At 37.9% G+C, this 15,882-nt stretch overlaps 1 protein-coding gene across 2 annotated transcripts in view; it reads right to left on the bottom strand.

Annotated features, from left to right (window-relative positions):
- The window catches only part of RASGRF2 (Ras protein specific guanine nucleotide releasing factor 2), a 216,088-nt gene that overhangs the window by 146,904 nt on the left and 53,302 nt on the right, over window positions 1–15,882 (bottom strand). For both annotated transcript variants that reach the window (XM_048850622.2, XM_048850621.2), the window contains exons 3-9: window positions 13,130–13,277; window positions 12,126–12,215; window positions 10,422–10,675; window positions 8,396–8,475; window positions 7,706–7,899; window positions 5,467–5,576; window positions 3,274–3,392 (exon numbers count right to left, since the gene is read on the bottom strand). In XM_048850622.2, the coding sequence (XP_048706579.2) occupies window positions 3,274–3,392; window positions 5,467–5,576; window positions 7,706–7,899; window positions 8,396–8,475; window positions 10,422–10,675; window positions 12,126–12,215; window positions 13,130–13,277 (995 nt within the window). The remainder of the gene's footprint in view (window positions 1–3,273; window positions 3,393–5,466; window positions 5,577–7,705; window positions 7,900–8,395; window positions 8,476–10,421; window positions 10,676–12,125; window positions 12,216–13,129; window positions 13,278–15,882) is intronic.

Raw genomic sequence — 15,882 nt, 5'->3', positions numbered from 1 at the left:
TTGCCGTTGCCTGATTTACAAATGCAATTCTGCTTTCTCCTGCTCTGGAGAAATAAATTGCCACAGTATTGCCAAGAGAGGAAGTTGGGCAGTTGGGAGGAGTGGATCTCAAGCAAGGAGTCTGGGAGCCCTGGAAAGAGCATGGCAGTTAATGGGCATTGGAGTAGCCTGTAGGTGGAAGTCACTGATAGAATGCATATTGGGACCCTCTAGGTGCTAGAGTCTATAGCAAGTTACAGTTTCAATAGCAAGGAAGTGGCAGAGGCAAACACAGGAACAGGAACCAGTTATCCTGACTCCCAAACCTATCCACAGGTCCAATCTGAATGTCCTTAAATGTCTTTCAGTAAACTAAATTGTGTATTATATTCTACAAAGGTGATGTTCACCCTGGGACAAAGGACTTGAATGAGGGTTTCTCCAACATTTATGTCTGTTGGTGGTTCTGTGTATGGAAGCCATAGAATGGAGGAGCTTCTTCCCCTCTGTGTGCCATGAAGACTGTCTCCATGCAGGCCCATACAGACCAAAGCAGAGGGCAACAATGGGAGACAGACTGCAGAGAAAGGTGCCAGACTGGAAGCAGTGGCCAACAGCCAGAGAATCTGTACAGTATTGTGCCAGCAGAATCAATACAAGTTTCCCTCTTGCTTCTCTGCAAATGTATTCAGCATTGATCTAGAGGAAACACTTCTACAGGTTGAGAAGCTAGCTCATTCTCCAGACACATTCAGTCCTTGGTCTGTCTGCTGAGACTGCCAACAAAGACCCAATTAGCATCAATTGTTACAGGCTATTTTTGTGACATGGACAGCAGGAAACCAAATGATACAGAGAAATGAGGAGGGTTTTTTTGTTTTTGTTTCCACAATTCATTTCTGATCTCTGATACCATACAATATCATGCACAGCGGATGATTTTACAAGATACGCAACGATGTAAGCTTTCAGATCAGAGATCAGAACCTAGTCTTTGGTGAGATAATTCTCTTGCATCATGCACAGTTTTCAGAATAACTATTCTTCTCCAGAAATAATCAAGGGTTTCATTAGCTTACTTAAAAAAAGAAGATGGGTTATATTCAATTCTTATTAAAAACACCATATGAGTAAATATAGTAAGACTTCTTCTCATGGTAGGTTTATTATATTTACTTTTTATTGACAAATTTCTAGGCATATAAACAAAACAAGATAAGCAATTACTAATGAAACAGATGAAATAATTCAGATATATACACCAAAATATTGTAAGTACACTGAAGAATAACATGGTTTATACAGGTTTCAGAGTAGCAGCCGTGTTAGTCTGTATTCACAAAAAGAAAAGGAGTACTTATGGCACCTTAGAGACTAACCAATTTATTTGAGCATAAGCTTTTGTGAGCTACAGCTCACTTCACTGGATGAATTCACACAATACTTAGACTAGTGTCAGTCAAGGAAGTTCATGTCTCACAACTGTTTTTGGCACGAGATACAATGAAAGATACAACTTCTTGTCCAATATATTTTGTTTAATATTTTTCTTGCAGATACTTCCCTAAATTTACATACACAGCATTTTTAGAGAGGCAGGTTTGGTGAGGCAATATCTTTTATTGGACCAGCTTCTCTTGGTAAGAGAGACAAGCTGTGGCGCTTATACAGAGCTCTTCTTCTGCCAGACCTGAAGCTGGTCTCTCTCATCAACAGAAGTTGGTCCAATAAAAGATATTACCTCACCCACCTTGTCTCTAATATCCTGGGACCAACAGCATAGAATTATGCCAAACATCCATATTTAATTATGAAAAATCCTTCCAAAACCTACATAGATTTCAGAGTGACTGTTGTAATAAGAATCTTTATCTTTAATATCCCTTGATATTATTATCCCTATTTACTTGGTAAGGCCACATATTATACACACACAATACATTAGACTTCCAGAATTTATTAAACACACAAACACACACACACACACACACAGCAATATTCAAAGGGCTTATGTGCTTTTCACAGCTGTCAAATTTAGTTCTAAAATGTGTGATGTGAATCCACACCTCAGGCCACTGGTCTTAATTTTAAGGGATGCACCTAAATTGCATTCTTAAGTTTCCCTGAATATCACCTTTTTTTGGACTACAAAGATGCTCATGCATATGAAAAGCCAAAAATCCTGCACTACAGATCTCTAGGTCAGCATAAAGATCTGCTTGCTTGGTGCTAATGATTCAGAGATAATCACTTACAAATATTTAGTGGTTTAACAAAAAATAAGTTTCATTTACCAATTTTTTCTTGAGTTTATTTTAATATTGTTGGCTTATCATTAATATAAGATCCACTACACTGATAATTCCAACCTGATGCCAACATTTTCCATAAAAGGTGCCATATTAAAGTTTTATTTTCATCAAGATTATGTGGAATTTTACCATTACGTCCATCATTACTATACATGAACCTCAAAGGAAACTCTTTCCAAAAATAATAATACAAAGGATGCAGTGTCTCTCTCTCTTATGTTGCAAACTCCTACATACAAGTGAATCTGTACTCTTATGCAGTATGCTCATTCTTCACAGTTTCTTTTTGCAGGAATGTTTCTGCCATGTACACTGAGCTTTTACTGTAGCCCAAAACAGTATTCTGTGAAACAAAATACTTGTCTTCAAAAACTCAAATACGTATATAATGTTGTCATACTGTAATATCTGTTCTTGGCCATTTGTCAGTGAAGTATCCATCTAGCAGCACAGGTTATCAAGAAATTAAATTATAGCATTTTGAGCTGTTCCCGAAGCACAAATGAAAAATGGGAACAGTAGACAGCTGTTTTCATTCCTCACAATCTCTCCACCATTTGACAAAGCTTCAAGTACTTCTAGCTTCTCTTGTGTTTTTGTCTGAATGTTGGCATCATCTGAGACTGCAACATCAATTGGCCAGACAGACCTGTTCTCCGTGGAGCTGCAGATAATTTCTGGTCCATTGAAGATGATTGTCCAGTCTGTATGTACGCTACTTTCCCACGGGTGCTTTACTATTATTGTGCTGCTGTTTTTCATGGCCCCTGAAAAAAACAGCACAGAAGTGGGGCTCAACTGTAGCCCAAAACTATTTGTCATAGGGGCAACCTGTCACTTATCGTATGTGGACATCAACCTTGTGACCCTGGGCACCAGCAGTATCATCTTTCCAATGATGCCAACATTAATTCTGCTGTTTTTAATACACACTTTTCAATATTTTATATATACACACACACATATTAAGAAAAAGCCTTACCTTGACGTATAAAAGTTTGGCTGGTATCTAGTAATATATCACAACCTTCTACTATCATTCTTTCTATGGCTAAATTTTTCCGGATATTTTCTGTGTCACTCACTTCATCATGCATCACCCTGTCAGGCACAGTACAAAGAGGATTTTTAATTCCCTGAAACGTATTTTGCAATATTCATATATATTGCTATCAAAGTAAATGTAAAAATCGCTAGCTTCCCCAAGAATTCACCTCAAGAACTGTCACACTTTGGTTTTTGATACAAGCTGCTGGTCAACATAAAGTAGTAATAAAAGTAGCTGCTAACAAGAAAAATAAGTTTTACAACCTTTGCTTCAACCTCCTCTCTTCATTCATAGATTCATTCCAGTCCAGGTACTCTACTTTCACCACTTCTGAAACTGCTCTCACCAAAGTCTTGAATGACCTATATCTTGGCCAAGTCTCATTAATGCTATCTACCTGAGCTTTCTACAGCTACTAAGACCATCTTTCCTGTTCATCAGATCAGGCCACCCTCCTATTGGCCCTCTCTACCTAGTCAATTTAGGTCACCTTGGCCGTGACTTCAAGGTCTTCCACATCTCTGCTCCAATTCGTAGCTCGGATCTTCTCTCATGGAGCATTTTGCACCTTTATTTACTCCAACCATGCCAGACCCAATGCCTTATTTGTTTCCTTCTCCCACCCCGCTCCCTATACCTTTTCCCTATGCATAGAGACTCCAATTCACGACTGCACTTCGGCACATGCTTAAGTGCTGCGCTGAATAGTGATGCTTTCCTGAATCAGAGTCAGAATGCCCTCCCTACTCCAGTCTGGCAAATCACCACCCTCTGAGCATCCAAACTTCTTGTAAACACATCCAAACACTTCTAAACCTCTGCAAAGCCCACAAACACCAATCCGCATAAAATGTCTTCCCCATTGGAGCTTTTACTAATCTAGGAGGTGAAGCACTAAGGACAACAGGGTTGGTAGAAAGCTGCTTGGGAGTTCTTCTATATAGATTCTTATACCATTCTCATCACTGTGGTATCTGAGAGCCTTCCAGCAGTGCATTAAGTGATGTGACTAAATCTGTCTCAAGTGTTTTGTTCTTGTGATAGGCACTGTCTGCCCTGATAGTAGAGGGGGTGCAAGCAGCCTGAGCTCCTAATGTTGGCTGCCTAGTGAGTAGCTGGTGGGAGCAAACTCCTCACCTGAGGCATGGGATGATGCAGAGTCTGCTGCTGCTACCACAGACCTAGCCATAAGAGATTCTTCTGCCTATCCTGAAATGGGAAGGGGACTCTGCTTCTGTTCAGATGCCCTCAAGACAGGGCTATTTGAGTGCTCCATGAGGAGCTGAAGGCATATGCCTGAGTCTAAGGCAGAATATAAATTGAAAAAAACTCAGGAGCCAGGCTGTAGATGGAGTTCGGCTTGGTAGGGAGAAAAAACTCATGGAAACCAGTGGGGTGGTCTCTCTACCTAGTAAATGTCAACAGTTTCCACATGTGAAACAAACTCTTCTAACAGCTAAAAAGCTGCTTTGACTGGAAAATAGTGGCATTGTCACATGGGGAAATTCAGGAAAATTCATAATTTAGACTTTGTGCACTTTAGCCATGTATGTAGCAGAAAGCTGTGTTCCCAAGAGAAAATGGCAAAATGTACCCCCAGATTTATGCAGAGAGGCAGTTATGAAAGTTTCAGGTTGCAGTGGAAGAGACTCACTTTGCAAAGATCTCAAGGGAGCAGTAATTCTGAAAATATATTCAAAGCACTGTACCTAAAATATTTGGCATACATGGACCTTTTTAGCTGCCATCACATAAAAGAACATGTCAAAATTGATATTATCATTAATATTTATAAAAATTTACACAAATTTAGAACTGAGAAGTTTGCAAGACCCTGATCACTTCTGTTATTATTAATTATGAAATTGTTATTTTTGTTAACTATGGAAAAAACACGTGGTTTTTTTTTTTAGTTAAAGACAAATGCTTCACTCATACCTAAGGCTGGGCAATTTTCATGGCAAAAAAAAAACAAAACAAAAAACCAGCAAAAATCTTAGCTTTGCCTTGGCAGAAAAAGAGACAAATTTTTAATTTAAAAAATTTTTAAAAGGATAAAATAATTAATTGTTTCTTTATTTCAGAGCTTTCCTTTCAAGCTTAGTATATATATGGAACAAAACTTACCTTGAAAGTTCTTCTAGTTTAGATTTAGCAAATTCAAGGCTCTTTCTTTCCACGTGTTCATGGGGTGTGTGAGCCAGAAGTTCATGAAGAGTTATAATATATCTAGGAATCTTAAACAAATTAAATATAGCATCAGCATTTTTTATGATAAACAATGACGCCAACTGAGCTCTGAAATTCTACCAGATTAGTCACTCACTGACGATATCCAAGTCCCTGCTCAGTTAGAATCTTAAAGTCCTCTACCAATTCAAGATGGAATGCTGAGTATAGAAAAAATCCTCAAAAAAATCACAAATTAGTCTGTCTATTTTTTTATTAATTTCCAGTAATACAAGTGCCTTTATATATATAGAATCATAGAATCATAGAATATCAGGGTTGGAAGGGACCTCAGGAGGTCATCTAGTCCAACCCCCTGCTCAAAAGCAGGACCCATACCCAATTAAATCATCCCAGCCAGGGCTTTGTCAAGCCTGACCTTAAAAACAAAAAATATTCTAGTATAGATTTCTTATGTTGGGTAGATTTTTTTAGTTTGAACAAATTAAGGTTACCTGAGGTCACCAGTTCTATTTATCATGTTTAGGGCCCTACCAAATTCACAACCCTGAAAAACGCATCACAGACTGTGAAATCTGGTCTCCCCGGGAAATCCAGCTATTGTGGGGGGGTTCACAATATTGCCACCCTTACTTCTGTGCTGCCTTCAGAGCTGGACAGCTGGAGCGCATCGCCACCAGCAGCACAGAAGTGAGGATGGCATGGTATGGGGGAATTTTCACTTTTTGGGGGAGGGCAGGGCCAGCCTTACATGTGAGCAACCACCCAAGGTGCTGGGGTTGGGCTGGGGGGGCACTGTGGTCACCCCTTTCACACACACACACACAGCCAGCCCAAAGCCCCTTTAGCTCCCAGGTATTGGGGAGAAGCAGGGCTAGGGGCGCCCTGGCTGGGGGCTCCTATTGTGTGCCGGGCTCCAGCTGCTAGTCCCAACCAGGCTGTGGAGGGATAGGACTTCCTTTTCCCCAACACAGGCCGGTCCTGGGGCCGGGTCAGACCCACCTCTGCTGGCAGAAGGGAGGGTGGCAATACCATACTATGCCACCCTAACTTCTGCACTGCTGCTGGCAGCAGCACTGCCTTCAGAGATGGGTGGCTGGAGAGTGGCAGCTGAAAATCAGACCAATTTAAAGTGTTTCAAAAATTGAGGTACCCAAAATCCCTAGTCACTTTTGGAAATTTAGGCCTTAGGCAATGGAGCATGCCTTCCTTTCACATTCCATACATCTAAAATTCATAAGCAGAGAGATTGCAAATCTGCATATTATATACAAATAAAGCAATCAATAATTAAGATAACATCCCCTTTATGGATCACCAGCTGTTTTTGTCAATTCAGCAGAATAAATTTACAACATTTAAAAATAAGAGCTCACCAAAGACAAATGAGAATGCTACAGGTGCTAACACAAGTAAACCCTTTGGGCAGATGTGGCTATTAACTAGCATGATTATACAAATGTCAGTATTTTTATATCAGCAACACTTTCTTTTGAAAAACTATATAAACTAGGTTCAGGATTTTGATAAGTAAATAATTATGCCAAATGTAATTGCTGTAAAACAACCAGACTAGTGGTTTATAGAACCTTGCAAACAGATGAAAATAATTCATCCAATCAGATCAAGACATGTTAGCAGAAGTACAATAAACTTTTTTAAGTTGTTTGGGATAAATTCTTCACCACACTTAGCAGAAGTTGATCACTGAAAAGCATGAAGTCCTGTCAGGGATTTAATAACTGCTCCTCCTTGATTATCTGCCTGCTTCCAGCACTAGCTCGAATTACAGCAGCCTTGGGGCTGCTCTAACTTGCACTAGTGAGCTGGTGTGTGGCTCACTACAGACCTTTTCATGCTGTTGGAGCAGATCAAGATAGAGGATCTGCTTCTCCATTTTTATTTATTTATTTATTTAGGCACAATTCCTCCTCCCACATTCCTCTTTCCACATGTGCAAGATCCTGAATGCAATGGAATGAGTGTAATTTTGAAACTATCACTCCACATGCAAACAATATCAGAATAATAATGTGATAAACAAATGACTAAATTAATTTTCATGCAAGTATTTTTAATTAAGCAATTAGTTACCTTCAACAGATCTTAATTTTTGCAACAATAAATGATGCAAATGAATTTTATAAATGTGCAATCACAAAAATGTAGAGACTACCTGAAACATAGGGTAAGTAAGGAATGTTTCCAGCATTCGCCCCTCACATGCTGGGTTGGCTTCATATTGCTTCAAGAGTTTGTCAAAATCTCTGTTTTGCTTACAGTTTGCCAGTACTTGTAGACTGTACTGATGATTCCGAACAAATTCTTGATAAATGTTCAGCATTGGCAGCAAAATATCAAATAAGTCAGCTAGAAAAAAAATCAAGACAACACTGTTTTTCTGGTTATCCATCTCTTACACAAAAAATTCTGTCAGCTCTATCGAAGCGGCATTACTATGATCAGCTCTATTTCCATTATATTCATAGAGTCATACAAACTTTGGTCCCCTCTCCTGACAAAGCATCACCATTTTGACCATATAGTAGCACCCGAATGATAATGGGAAGTTCAGGGACTATGCCAAGACTACTCTTTGGGCAGAGGCTGACCTCCTCCCAAAGGCTGACCTCCAAAAGGAGCCCTCATACCTCTGAAGAGCCCTGCTATTCCCCACAAAAAATACTGACAAATTGACACCCACAATTTTCCTCAATCCCTAATAATCATATACAATTATATGTATAGAGTTAGTTCTGTAAATGTATAGTACATAAAAGGGACAATTCATTTTTTTTAAAAGTCACCCAATGGTGAAAAGTGACATGAAAATCTCATTGTCTGAATACAAGTAATAACAACTTACCTAAAATTAAAGTAGGCCAATTAGCTATTCTTGCTTTTAATCCTTGATGAAATATTTCATGAAGAAACATTATAGTTTCACTGAAAAAGAAGTATTGAAAGAATAAAAAATTCAAACCTTATTTTCTAACTAATAGTTCACAAAAAAGAAATCCTTTCCGATTAGTACTTTTGCACTATGTGCACTCACAATATTATAGAACTCAACATTTCTATAGCAACATATTGCATCTATTTTTTAGTATTTAATAACTAAAAATTCAACTTCTTTTAGGTACAAATCTAAGTCATTATAAAAACACCTACAGCAGATTACAGGGATATAGTCTTTTAAATGTTCAGCTATTTTATTAAAATTGTTTATTAAATAACAAATTCCACATACGTTATTGAGCAGGTTTCAGAGTAACAGCCGTGTTAGTCTGTATTCGCAAAAAGAAAAGGAGTACTTGTGGCACCTTAGAGACTAACCAATTTATTTGAGCATGAGCTTTCGTGAGCTACAGCTCACTTCATCGGATGCATACAGTGGAAACTGCAGCAGATATTATATACACACAGAGATCATGAAACAATACCTCCTCCCACCCCACTGTCCTGCTGGTAATAGCTTATCTAAAGTGATCATCAAGTTGGGCCATTTCCAGCACAAATCTTGGGGGTGGAGGGTGAGAAAACCTGGATTTGTGCTGGAAATGGCCCAACTTGATGATCACTTTAGATAAGCTATTACCAGCAGGACAGTGGGGTGGGAGGAGGTATTGTTTCATGATCTCTGTGTGTATATAATATCTGCTGCAGTTTCCACGGTATGCATCCGATGAAGTGAGCTGTAGCTCACGAAAGCTCATGCTCAAATAAACTGGTTAGTCTCTAAGGTGCCACAAGTACTCCTTTTCTTTTTATTGAGCAGGTGTACCAACTGAAGGAATATTTTGGACAATGCATTATGTTAACTTAAACACAGCAGTAAGACATAGAAAGCCATATTGAGGTTTTGTCTACTTTTTCAAGTCTACATGGTGCCAGTATACCTTATTGCTTTTTTCTTCAGTGTGAGCTTTAAAATTGCCCATCTTAGGTCAATGACAATATAACTCACTAGAGCTATTTATGTGATAATGCATTTTGGTCTTGAAAGGAAACCTTGCAGGGCACATAAACAAAACTGCTCATAATTAAGATTTTCTCCTCTGAATTTATCTGTTTGACTTGCAGACATTAGGGAGGAAAAATGCAGAACAAGGAAATCAGCATGAAAGATCAAGTAGTGTGGCCTGTGCATGTTTCAAAGGTCCCAGAACAGCACTTGATTCTCAGAATTAACAAAGCCAGAAAGCTAGGTTACTAACTAACCAATAGTTGGAGTACTATGCAGTACTGCCTCAACTGTTTCAAACTGTTTACTGATCACAGCATTCTCATGCACTCTAATAAATGCCTTACAAGCCACCAAGATTGCATCTATAATAAGAGGCATACACCCAACCCCACTCCTCATTCAGTTTGACTATCTGCCCATTTTTCATGCACTTGTTTGTCACCACAGTATCTGGGTGCTATAGTATCAAGCTGCCTGGTGCAAAGAATCATTCTTCCTTGTAGGGAAAGCTGATCTGGAGAGACAGGCAAGTGAGAAAGCGGTTCTTTAGGCAGGACAAAAGAAAATATGAACAAAATTCAGCATGCTCATCCCTAGGATCTACCAGGACCATGTGAATGCGTTAAGCTTTGTCTTGCTTTCTTGAGAAAAAGAAGGAAAGGACAGAGAAGTTTCTTCCCCAGTGCATCATGAAGAGACAGTTCTACTTTCCTCCTTCAGCAGAGGAAAAAGTAGAATGTGTGCAGAGAGGTCAAACAGGTATAATTTAAAACAGGGGAGAGATCGTGCTCCGACTTACACCCCAGGAAACATGATTTACTTCAGTGAGGTTGCATACGATAAAAGTCAGGACAAAATGTTATCCACCAACTTTACTACTGTAAAATTGAAGCACAATGTGATGAAGTAGACAAAAATCAACTACCTGTTGAGGAAAATGCTACTAACATCATCGTGACTAATAGGTGGTTTCTTTGAACTTGCAGCCATTCTTAAGGGCCTGAGAAAACAGTTTACAAGAACGTAAAGATGATGCACATATTCAGATTCAGCCTCGACCATGTTAAAAACTATCTGGTTTCTCTTTCTCATGCTTTCTGCATGCGGAGAACAAATATAATCTTGGACAATTGTCTTCCATTTTCTTCTGCACAACCAGCCTCGCATAAAGCTCTGAACCTAAAATTGATCAAATACAGAACAACAAGGAGAGTAATGAGAAGCACGTTCAAAAAGTTAACAACAAACAAAGAAATTAAGCCAGTTTTTCATCATGGCAAGAGCTGTTTGTATCACATATATCTTCATTTCAAAATATATGAATATGTTGTGCAGACTCCCTTGTTAATTGCCAAGGCCTCTAATGATTTACTGCTCTCTGATTGCCATGCATGTACATTTTAAAGATATCCATTTATTAGAGCAAATACTATAGTTGTTCAGTAAAATTTGCTATTAGAATTTAGATTGGAAAAGTATCACAGATATGTACTGGTACCTTTAACATAAGCTCAGGTGCCATATGCAGTTACACCTTCTTCCAAGGGAAATCTAAAACCTCATATGGGAACATGTTACTTTCAAGAAATGAGTTTAAAAATAAACCCAATTTAATACAACTATCAAGATGTGTATTTACTGAGCAACTGTATGACCTTACTGTAGAAAAGCAGTAGTCTCTCTGTACCTAAGGTTGTGGCTAGCTTTCATTATAAAGGCCCGTGCAGGTAGCAAGGGAAACCCAGACAATGTGGCATCAACTCACAGTTAGTCCAGAATGACTCCTGGACTACCACACCCAGAAAGGCTGAGTGAAAACCCAAGTACACAGTCATAACACAAAGGAGTATCATTAATGGGTGTGGTAAGCATGAGTCAAAATTTCAAAATATAACTTATATTTGTGTGTGTGTCTGTAAAATTTTGCGTATGCAACCCCCAAAGGCACATTTCTGGAGCACAGTTACCTGCATGCACAGGAAATGATACTAAAAACTCCTCATGCACTTGTTGCATATGCTAAGTTTACAAGGTCCAAATAAAGACTGGATTGAGGCCCTTTTGAATGTTGGTCTACAGCATCCTGAAGATATTACCACCAAAAAGATCAAGCTGAAAACTAATATCAAACTGTTTTCTGAATTTCCAAAAGCAGTGTACTATTTGCAGTAATGAGACATAAGCTGAACTCTATTTTTGCTATCAAACAACCCTCTTCAAAATCATGTTCTGTAAGAACTGCACAAATGGTGGATAAAGTAGTCACATATTTCTTCACCAACAAGGAAATAGCCTATTGCTTGAGTCCAAATGTTCCTAACTGCTCTGAAGTCACAACAATATTACATCTATGTAACTCGTTTATGACAAAAATGATCATGTACATAGCAAGTAAAGATTACCCTATTAAGTAACATGTAACTAAATATTCTGCTTTCATACAACGGAAATGTTAAAAGCTGCTGTGACTTAACTGGTTTAGGTACAGACAGGGTGAAATGAACAGCTTTACACTTGAGTATAGCAAACTAGGAAACAATCAATGAAAGCAAAACTAATTGTACAGTAAACCAACACAGGTACATTTATCTCCATTTTCTCCCCCCAAGCAGGGTACATGACAGTTTACCTTTTTAATTTTTTTTATGTCTGGATCCTCATCTTCCTGGTTGCCTTGATAAGGCCGCATTCGTTCCTTAGTTTTATTGAGAGCTACAATCTGACAAAAACAAGAATACCATTAATGTTTTCTTCAAGATTTTAGAAATGTTCAGTTACAGTATCTAATATGTAGCACTTTGTTCTCTTTCAAGGATCTTCTGGGGGCCTCTTACGCCTGTACAGCATTATAAACATCCTTCTGGGTGAGGAGGCCTGGACACAGCTCTCTGGAACAAACAGTGATGCTCCTGCTCCAGCCAGAGGAAACATAAATAGCATTAGGAGGTGCTTCCTCCTCCAGAGACTGAATGCTTCTTCCAGACTCTACCACCTCAGGAGATAAGGTGTAAATTTTTAATGGTGAGAGTAATTAACCATTGGCCACAATGGATTCTCCATCACTATTTTTTAATGAAGATTGAATGTTTTTCTAAAAGATATGCACTAGGAATTATTTGGGGGAAATTCTATGATGTGTGTTATACAAGAGGTTAAACTAGAAGATCACAATGGTCCCTTCTGACCTTAGAATCTATGAATCTATGAAAATCCCTTATCCAATCAAGCATTATTTTATACAAACAGACTACACCGGTATAGATTACAATGCTGAATCACAACAAAATTAAGCCAGAGAAAAATGTGTTGAGGACCAAACAAATGCTTTTCAACTGCATTCTGTTAAGACACAGTAAATAATATGAATAGCAGAATCCAAATCACAAAGTGATGGGTCTTTTAAAATACTCTGCCAATAAGGCAACTAAATAAACTAAATAATCACTAAGTAATTAACTTTAAAAGGAAAATTCTGACCTAGTGTTTTTAACGGGACTATTGAGTATTTTCCTTACTGACCTATTATAGGTCCACAAAGATTGCAAGAATAGGGACATTATGCAATAGAGATAACAAAGTAATCAAACTATACTAAATCATTGACACTTTAGTAATGTGATTGCATGCAAATACCTCAGATTTTAGTCTTTCAATTTCCGTGTCTTGATCTTCAAGTTGATGTCGAAGCTGATTGGCTGCAATCTTTTCTGTCTCTACAATTTGAACTAGATGAATATACTTCTGCATTAAGACCTCTCTCTCAATCAGAATGTCTGAGTAACTAGGGAGAAAAATATTAATTAGTAAATAAGCCAAATGCTGACTTCCATATCTTTTTATATAGTATTGATAGACTAAACCTATCTTGTGTGATGAGTAAAAGAGCCTCACAATATTGTGTTTCTTTTGCTTAATATATAATTCATAGTTTAATCATAATGCAGCCAAATCTCTAATGTGTAATTATATTTTAACATTCCGTATTTTTACACAAGGTGTATGTATCATAATTATTGCAGGTTTCTGTTCGCCCCATAAGAGAGGGAGGTAATCTCAGAGTCATTTATCTGAGCTCCTTATATTCAGGACAAGCCCAGGAACTTTATTAAAAACAAAGCATTTAATGAAAAAAATTATCTCCTGCTTTCAGTATTTGGCATTAATTCCAGGACTATTTTTATCCATCTGTACCTATCACTCTGGTAACATGCCCTTAATCATGAAGGAGGTTTTTGTTCCCATATTTATTGTAGTTATCCAATAATTTGGTTTTCAATATTTTGTTCTTCAACAAGTTTGAGATAGCAATAGAATCTTTTAAAAAACTAATCCAGAAATTATGCCATTATTGTTTTTCTTTAACTCCTGTATTAGTAATTTATTCCTGCTCCATATTATTTTCTGTCAAGGGACTGTATCTCTAAGCCAGACCATATGCCATGACCAGAACACTTACTGGCAGTACCATACTCATCTTCTGGGTAAAAAGAAAATGAATTTTCATGGTGTCATGTTTTCAAATCAGTTCTTCCTATACAATCTCTTCACGTGACTTTTTTTTTTCCATGTGATTCAACCTCTCTTAAATAGGTACTAGAGATGTGTGGAAAGCTTGATTCTGCAAGGTGCTGTGCACTCTGGCCTTGATCCAGCAAAGTACTTAGGTTCGGTCTACACTTAAGAATTAAATTGGCCTAGCTACATCAGTCAGAGTGTGGAAAAAACCAAACCTCTGAGCAACATAGCTATGCTTACAAAAACCCCAGTGTAGACCTAGCTATGCCAACAGAAGAATGCTTCCACTGATGTAGCTAACTTCATTCAGGGACCTGGTACTCCTGCACCAACAGAAACCTCCTTTTCTTGGTGTAGACTGTCTCTACATGGCTATGCCAACATAGGTTCCATATGGTAGAAACAATCCTAATGTGTTTGGCTTTCAATATATGAATAGTCCCACTGAAGTCAATGAGAGCACTGGTACTTAAAGTAAAGCACTTGCTTAAGTCTTTTGCCAGATCATAGCCAGACTGCAGAAAATCTTGCACGAGGGAGCACTAAATCATAGAATCATAGAATATCAGGGTTGGAAGGGACCTCAGGAGGTCATCCAGTCCAACCCCCCGCTCAAAGCAGGATCAATCCCCAACTACATCATCCCAACCAGGGCTTTATCAAGCCGGGCCTTAAAAACCTCTAAGGATGGAGATTCCACCACCTCCCTAGGTAACGCTTTCCAGTGCTTCACCACCCTCCTAGTGAAAAAGTTTTTCCTAATATCCAACCTAAACCTCCCCCACTGCAACTTGAGGCCATTACTCCTTGTTCTGTCATCTGCTACCACTGAGAATCTTTAGTATGTGCTGTTCTACTTGATTGTGATTTATTTCGGTCTATGAACTCTCACTCAAAATGCTGAGTACTGAATTCCTTCCACTCTTATGTCTGCAAAGGGTATGGGGTAGAAAGGGCAATAGCAAGTTATTTTGACTAAATGTCTTCTGATGCTTAAACTTCTCTTATTTTGCAACAATCATTTAATAATGAATACTTTTTCTTCGTTTTTGGGACTTGATATAAAAAGAAAAACTTAAAATATGCATATTCTCTGACTTTACTCTTTTTTATGTATTTATTGTCAATTCATTAAAAATTAATGGAGTAATGTACTGGAGGGCGCCAACACTGAATATGGCTATTACATTAAATTGCTGACCTGGAAAAAAGCTCATATTTAAATTAATTGGAGGGCGTTCCCAAAGCCATCATAAAACAAGATTTTTTTCTCTTAATGGATTATGAAAAGGATTTAAAATGTTGAAACTTTTCTCTACAGTGTTTATTTTTATCATTTAATTATTGTAATCATCATCATAATAATAGTATAACAATAACCACCCATCCAAACAGCGCTGGGCTTTTTTCAATAATTAATATCACAATATATGTATTCCTGGGGAAATCAATCAGGAAACATCCTATATATTATTAGTGGAATGAACAATAGTTGAAATGAGATACAGCCATTAAAAATAATCTGTAGTAGTGCACCTATTTTTCAGTTTTCAAGAATTTATTTTGCAGACTCTAGAGTAGTCAGTCTTCTTCTTAAGTGTCAAAAAGCATCTGTGGCAGTTAAAGGTGTCTGAAATAGAAGCAAGAACTAAGACCCCAATTCTCTCTCCCTTACAATTATGTGAATCAGAAGGAATAGCATTGATGAAAAGCTCATGTAAGTGAGAGGAAAATTAAGCCCCGATCCTTTATTCTCCTCCCATGTTTAATGACAACTGTGTTTATGTTATATGTAAGAAAAAAAAACGGGAATTAACCTGAACAATGGAAAGAATAGCTTTAGGGAACTCAAACATATATAGGGATAAGTA

The sequence above is a fragment of the Caretta caretta genome, chromosome 5 (assembly GCF_965140235.1).
Source record: "Caretta caretta isolate rCarCar2 chromosome 5, rCarCar1.hap1, whole genome shotgun sequence".
Lineage (NCBI taxonomy): Eukaryota > Metazoa > Chordata > Testudines > Cheloniidae > Caretta > Caretta caretta.
This window is presented reverse-complemented; position numbering and strand designations above follow the sequence as displayed.